Source organism: Schistocerca piceifrons, chromosome 4, assembly GCF_021461385.2.
Source record: "Schistocerca piceifrons isolate TAMUIC-IGC-003096 chromosome 4, iqSchPice1.1, whole genome shotgun sequence".
NCBI classification, from domain to species: domain Eukaryota; kingdom Metazoa; phylum Arthropoda; class Insecta; order Orthoptera; family Acrididae; genus Schistocerca; species Schistocerca piceifrons.
Window position 1 is genome coordinate 612,054,748 of NC_060141.1, and position 7,809 is coordinate 612,062,556.

A 7,809-nucleotide genomic window follows, 5' to 3' on the forward strand; every position below is an offset into this window, starting at 1 on the left:
CCCGGTTTGCTACCGATAGTGCTCAGTATGAGGCACCCTACCCCCACCCCCACCCCACCCTCCAACGCCCACACCCACCACCCTAGCATGACGCAATGCCTGTGGCAAGAAATGCGTGCTCAGCCAGGTAGTGTGCCCCAGTTTGCTACCGACAGTGCTCAGTATGAGGCACCCTACCCCCACCCCCACCCCACCCTCCAACACCCACACCCGCCACCCCAGCATGATGCAATGCCCGTGGCAATAAATGCGCGCCCAGCCAGGTAGTGTGCCCCGGTTTGCTACCGATAGTGCTCAGTATGAGACACACTCCCCCCACCCCCACCCCACCCTCCAACACGCACACCCACCACCCCAGCATGATGCAATGCCTGTGGCAAGAAATGCACGCTCAGCCAGGTAGTGTGCCCCATTTTGCTACCGACAGTGCTCAGTATGAGGCACCCTACCCCCACCCCCACCCCACCCTCCAACACCCACACCCACCACCCCAGCATGATGCAATGCCTGTGGCAAGTGCGCGCCAGGCAGGTAGTGTGCCCCGGTTTGCTACCGATAGTGCTCAGTATGAGGCACCCTACCCCCACCCCCACCCCACCCTCCAACAGCCACACCCACCACCCCAGCATGATGCAATGCCTGTGGCAAGAAATGCGCGCCCAGCCAGGTAGTGTGCCCCGGTTTGCTACCGATAGTGCTCAGTATGAGGCACCCTCCCCCCACCCCCACCCCACCCTCCAACACCCACACCCACCACCCCAGCATGATGCAATGCCTGTGGCAAGAAATGCGCGCCCAGCCAGGTAGTGTGCCCCGGTTTGCTACCGATAGTGCTCAGTATGAGGCACCCTACCCCCACCCCCACCCCACCCTCCAACACCCACACCCGCCACCCCAGCATGATGCAATGCCTGTGGCAAGAAATGCACGCCCAGCCAGGTAGTGTGCCCCAGTTTGCTACCGACAATGCTCAGTATGAGGCACCCTACCCCCACCCCCACCCCACCCTCCAACACCCACACCCACCACCCCAGCATGATGCAATGCCTGTGGCAAGAAATGCGCGCCCAGCCAGGTAGTGTGCCCCGGTTTGCTACCGATAGTGCTCAGTATGAGGCACCCTACCCCCACCCCCACCCCACCCTCCAACACCCACACCCACCACCCCAGCATGATGCAATGCCTGTGGCAAGAAATGCGCGCCCAGCCAGGTAGTGTGCCCCGGTTTGCTACCGATAGTGCTCAGTATGAGGCACCCTCCCCCCACCCCCACCCCACCCTTCAACACCCACACCCACCACCCCAGCGTGATGCAATGCCTGTGGCAAGAAATGCACGCTCAGCCAGGTAGTGTGCCCCATTTTGCTACCGACAGTGCTCACTATGAGGCACCCTACCCCCACCCCCACCCCACCCTCCAACACCCACACCCACCACCCCAGCATGATGCAATGCCTGTGGCAAGAAATGCACGCTCAGCCAGGTAGTGTGCCCCATTTTGCTACCGACAGTGCTCAGTATGAGGCACCCTACCCCCACTCCCACCCCACCCTCCAACACCCACACCCACCACCCCAGCATGATGCAATGCCTGTGGCAAGAAATGCGCGCCCAGCCAGGTAGTGTGCCCCGGTTTGCTACCGATAGTGCTCAGTATGAGGCACCCTACCCCCACCCCCACCCCACCCTCCAACACCCACACCCACCACCCTAGCATGATGCAATGCCTGTGGCAAGAAATGCGCGCCCAGCCAGGTAGTGTGCCCCGGTTTGCTACCGATAGTGCTCAGTATGAGGCACCCTACCCCCACCCCCACCCCACCCTCCGACACCCACACCCACCACCCCAGCATGATGCAATGCCTGTGGCAAGAAATGCGCGCCCAGCGAGGTAGTGTGCCCCGGTTTGCTACCGATAGTGCTCAGTATGAGGCACCCTACCCCCACCCCCACCCCACCCTCCAACACCCACACCCACCACCCCAGCATGATGCAATGCCTGTGGCAAGAAATGCGCGCCCAGCCAGGTAGTGTGCCCCGGTTTGCTACCGATAGTGCTCAGTATGAGGCACCCTACCCCCACCCCCACCCCACCCTCCAACACCCACACCCACCACCCCAGCATGATGCAATGCCTGTGGCAAGAAATGCGCGCCCAGCCGGCTAGTGTGCCCCGGTTTGCTACCGATAGTGCTCAGTATGAGGCACCCTACCCCCACCCCCACCCCACCCTCCAACACCCACACCCACCACCCCAGCATGATGCAATGCCTGTGGCAAGAAATGCGCGCCCAGCCAGGTAGTGTGCCCCGGTTTGCTACCTATAGTGCTCAGTATGAGGCACCCTACCCCCACCCCCACCCCACCCTCCAACACCCACACCCACCACCCCAGCATGATGCAATGCCTGTGGCAAGAAATGCGCGCCCAGCCAGGTAGTGTGCCCCGGTTTGCTACCGACAATGCTCAGTTTGAGGCACCCTACCCCCGCCCCCGCCCCACCCTCCAACACCCACACCCACCACCCCAGCATGATGCAATGCCTGTGGCAAGAAATGCGCGCCCAGCCAGGTAGTGTGCCCCGGTTTGCTACCGATAGTGCTCAGTATGAGGCACCCTACCCCCACCCCCACCCCATCCTCCAACACCCACACCCACCACCCCAGCATGATGCAATGCCTGTGGCAAGAAATGCGCGCCCAGCCAGGTAGTGTGCCCCGGTTTGCTACCGACAATGCTCAGTTTGAGGCACCCTACCCCCACCCCCACCCCACCCTCCAACACCCACACCCACCACCCCAGCATGATGCAATGCCTGTGGCAAGAAATGCGCGCCCAGCCAGGTAGTGTGCCCCGGTTTGCTACCGATAGTGCTCAGTATGAGGCACCCTACCCCCACCCCCACCCCACCCTCCAACACCCACACCCACCACCCCAGCATGATGCAATGCCTGTGGCAAGAAATGCACGCTCAGTCAGGTAGTGTGCCCCATTTTGCTACCGACAGTGCTCAGTATGAGGCACCCTACCCCCACCCCCACCCCACCCTCCAACACCCACACCCACCACCTCAGCATGATGCAATGCCTGTGGCAAGAAATGCACGCTCAGACAGGTAGTGTGCCCCATTTTGCTACCGACAGTGCTCAGTATGAGGCACCCTACCCCCACCCCCACCCCACCCTCCAACACCCACACCCACCACCCCAGCATGATGCAATGCCTGTGGCAAGAAGTGCGCGCCCAGCCAGGTAGTGTGCCCCGGTTTGCTACCGATAGTGCTCAGTATGAGGCACCCTCCCCCCACCCCCACCCCACCCTCCAACACCCACACCCACCACCCCAGCATGATGCAATGCCTGTGGCAAGAAATGCATGCTCAGCCAGGTAGTGTGCCCCATTTTGCTACCGACAGTGCTCAGTATGAGGCACCCTACCCCCACCCCCACCCCACCCTCCAACACCCACACCCACCACCCCAGCATGATGCAATGCCTGTGGCAAGAAATGCACGCTCAGCCAGGTAGTGTGCCCCATTTTGCTACCGACAGTGCTCAGTATGAGGCACCCTACCCCCACCCCCACCCCACCCTCCAACACCCACACCCACCACCCCAGCATGATGCAATGCCTGTGGCAAGAAATGCGCGCCCAGCCAGGTAGTGTGCCCCGGTTTGCTACCGATAGTGCTCAGTATGAGGCACCCTACCCCCACCCCCACCCCACCCTCCAACACCCACACCCACCACCCCAGCATGATGCAATGCCTGTGGCAAGAAATGCGCGCCCAGCCGGCTAGTGTGCCCCGGTTTGCTACCGATAGTGCTCAGTATGAGGCACCCTACCCCCACCCCCACCCCACCCTCCAACACCCACACCCACCACCCCAGCATGATGCAATGCCTGTGGCAAGAAATGCGCGCCCAGCCAGGTAGTGTGCCCCGGTTTGCTACCTATAGTGCTCAGTATGAGGCACCCTACCCCCACCCCCACCCCACCCTCCAACACCCACACCCACCACCCCAGCATGATGCAATGCCTGTGGCAAGAAATGCGCGCCCAGCCAGGTAGTGTGCCCCGGTTTGCTACCGACAATGCTCAGTTTGAGGCACCCTACCCCCGCCCCCGCCCCACCCTCCAACACCCACACCCACCACCCCAGCATGATGCAATGCCTGTGGCAAGAAATGCGCGCCCAGCCAGGTAGTGTGCCCCGGTTTGCTACCGATAGTGCTCAGTATGAGGCACCCTACCCCCACCCCCACCCCATCCTCCAACACCCACACCCACCACCCCAGCATGATGCAATGCCTGTGGCAAGAAATGCGCGCCCAGCCAGGTAGTGTGCCCCGGTTTGCTACCGACAATGCTCAGTTTGAGGCACCCTACCCCCACCCCCACCCCACCCTCCAACACCCACACCCACCACCCCAGCATGATGCAATGCCTGTGGCAAGAAATGCGCGCCCAGCCAGGTAGTGTGCCCCGGTTTGCTACCGATAGTGCTCAGTATGAGGCACCCTACCCCCACCCCCACCCCACCCTCCAACACCCACACCCACGACCCCAGCATGATGCAATGCCTGTGGCAAGAAATGCGCGCCCAGCCAGGTAGTGTGCCCCGGTTTGCTACCGATAGTGCTCAGTATGAGGCACCCTACCCCCACCCCCACCCCACCCTCCAACACCCACACCCACCACCCCAGCATGATGCAATGCCTGTGGCAAGAAATGCGCGCCCAGCCAGGTAGTGTGCCCCAGTTTGCTACCGATAGTGCTCAGTATGAGGCACCCTACCCCCACCCCCACCCCACCCTCCAACACCCACACCCACCACCCCAGCATGATGCAATGCCTGTGGCAAGAAATGCGCGCCCAGCCAGGTAGTGTGCCCCGGTTTGCTACCGACAATGCTCAGTTTGAGGCACCCTACCCCCACCCCCACCCCACCCTCCAACACCCACACCCACCACCCCAGCATGATGCAATGCCTGTGGCAAGAAATGCGCGCCCAGCCAGGTAGTGTGCCCCGGTTTGCTACCGATAGTGCTCAGTATGAGGCACCCTACCCCCACCCCCACCCCACCCTCCAACACCCACACCCACCACCCCAGCATGATGCAATGCCTGTGGCAAGAAATGCGCGCCCAGCCAGGTAGTGTGCCCCGGTTTGCTACCGATAGTGCTCAGTATGAGGCACCCTACCCCCACCCCCACCCCACCCTCCAACACCCACACCCACCACCCCAGCATGATGCAATGCCTGTGGCAAGAAATGCGCGCCCAGCCAGGTAGTGTGCCCCGGTTTGCTACCGATAGTGCTCAGTATGAGGCACCCTACCCCCACCCCCACCCCACCCTCCAACACCCACACCCACCACCCCAGCATGATGCAATGCCTGTGGCAAGAAATGCGCGCCCAGCCAGGTAGTGTGCCCCGGTTTGCTACCGACAATGCTCAGTATGAGGCACCCTACCCCCACCCCCACCCCACCCTCCAACACCCACACCCACCACCCCAGCATGATGCAATGCCTGTGGCAAGAAATGTGCGCCCAGCCAGGTAGTGTGGCCCAGTTTGCTACCGACAGTGCTCAGTATGAGGCACCCTGCATCAAAGACACTCAATGATGGTCAAGATTCTTGCAGCGGTAGTCAGTTCTGCATTGGATGACCGCATCTCAACAGCCAATGGCACGTGGTGCTGCGGTGCCTACACTGCGATGGCAGAAGACCGCTGCCGTGCCTGTGATGCATCCCACTGCCTCCTGGGCCTGGACTTCGTCGCTGATGGACTGAACCTGGGACAACCCCCACCGTGGCACTGGGTGCAAAGGATGGACTCTGTGCAGGAGGCAAGTACCGCGATGAAAACACGAACTTGTGACTAATGCTGGTGGCTCTTATGTCGTCCCTCACCTGCCATGGCACCCACTTCCTGGTCGAACTGCTAGGCTCCGAATGAATCTATTACCAAAATGCAACTACTCATACAGGGTAACAGCGCACCTGTTACAGGAATGTGGCGCTTCTAGTCACTTTTTCGAGAACACTACTTAAACCCGCTGGTGGAAAAATCCTCCTGCGTGTACTGTAGGAATGGTGCCTTACGGCTGTGTGGCAGGTTTTACCTAGCAGAGCCGGACCCGTCTCACAATAAATCAATAGCTTTTACACTATAATTGCAAATTAATAAGTTCATATTCCCGCGAACTGCTGCCTCCCATTCTGCTCGACGGTATTCCAATAACGTATCAGAAAACAGTTAAGAACTTGGGTGCAACTTTGGATGAGTATCTCAACTGGGCAGAGAATACAGTCGCAGTGTACCAGAAGACTTGTCTCTATGCTCTTAAAAAGTTTCGGAACGTATTTCCACAGGACGTGAAACGCCAGCTCGTGCAAGCACTCATTCTACCGAGGCTCCACTACTGTGATGTAATTCAACATGGCATGAAGAGTGAAAACAAAAGACGATTACAACTAACCATAAATGCCTATGTGTGTTACACCTGCAACATTCGTCGACGTTATGCTGATCATGTTAGTGCTTCACACTCCCACACAAATCGCTTCACTATCACACTCTGTCTACTTCACCGGCTCCTCGTCACTCATGCACCCCAGTACCTTGCTTCAGAGATTAAACACCTTTCATGCCATCATAATCAAAACACGAGGTCCCTTTTATTTCGTATCCTAACTGTGACCACTCACAAAACAAAAACATTTGCAAACTCCTTCTCTGTTGCCGCTGTCCGCCTTACTTTGCCCCTTACTTTGCGCAAAACTCAATTCCCTGCTGCTTTTAAGAAGAAGTTGAATCATTTCCTACCATCATGCTCATAACATTTTCCACAAAATTAATGAACAAGGCCAATCCTCCCCTCTGTCAAATAGCAAAGCTAGTGTCTTCTTCCTTGCTCCTTTCTCTTCTTCCTCTTCCTCTGTCTCCATTAGCCACGTAATCATCTTTTCCCTTATATTTCCTTAGCGGTGTTTCCTCATGTCCTAATTCTTCCCTTCCTTCTCCATCAGTTTCCCTCATACCCACTGCTGCCAACGCTCCTATCTAAAACCTGTCTTTATCATAATGTCTAGTTATAGCAGTACTTAACTTCTACAAATCATTGGGGGAAGTGGCAACAAAACGACTATTCACGTTGGTGTGTAGAATATATGAGTCTGGCGATAATACCATCTGACTTTCGGAAAGGCATCATCCACACAATTCCGAAGACGGCAAGAGCTGACAAGTTCGAGAATTATCGCACAATCAGCTTAACAGCTCATGCATCGAAGCTGCTCACAAGAATAATATACAGAAGAATGGAAAAGAAAATTGAGAATGCGCTAGGTGACGATCAGTTTGGCTTTAGGAAAAGTAAAGGGACGAGAGAGGCAATTCTGACGTTACGGCTAATAATGGAAGCAAGGCTAAAGAAAAATCAAGACACTTTCATAGGATTTGTCGACCTGGAAAAAGCGTTCGACAATATAAAATGGTGCAAGCTGTTCGAGATTCTGAAAAAAGTAGGGGTAAGCTATAGGGAGAGACGGGTCATATACAATATGTACAACAACCAAGAGGGAATAATAAGATTGGACGATCAAGAACGAAGTGCTCGTATTAAGAAGGGTGTAAGACAAGGCTGTAGCCTTTCGCCCCTACTCTTCAATCTGTAGATGGGGGAAGCAATGATGGTTCAAATGGCTCTGAGCACTATGGGACTTAACATCTATTGTCATCAGTCCCCTAGAACTTAGAACTACTTAAACCTAACTAACCTAAGGACATCACACATCACC

The 7,809-nt window shown here is 57.2% G+C and overlaps 1 protein-coding gene across 1 annotated transcript; it reads left to right on the top strand.

Annotated features, from left to right (window-relative positions):
* Positions 1 to 2,462: 2,462 nt before the first annotated feature.
* LOC124796058 (velvet complex subunit 2-like) lies at positions 2,463 to 4,343 on the top strand. The gene is made up of 2 exons (XM_047260145.1): positions 2,463 to 2,707; positions 4,103 to 4,343. The coding sequence occupies exons 1-2, from the start codon at positions 2,463 to 2,465 to the stop codon at positions 4,341 to 4,343; spliced, it is 486 nt and encodes a 161-aa protein (XP_047116101.1).
* Positions 4,344 to 7,809: the final 3,466 nt, after the last annotated feature.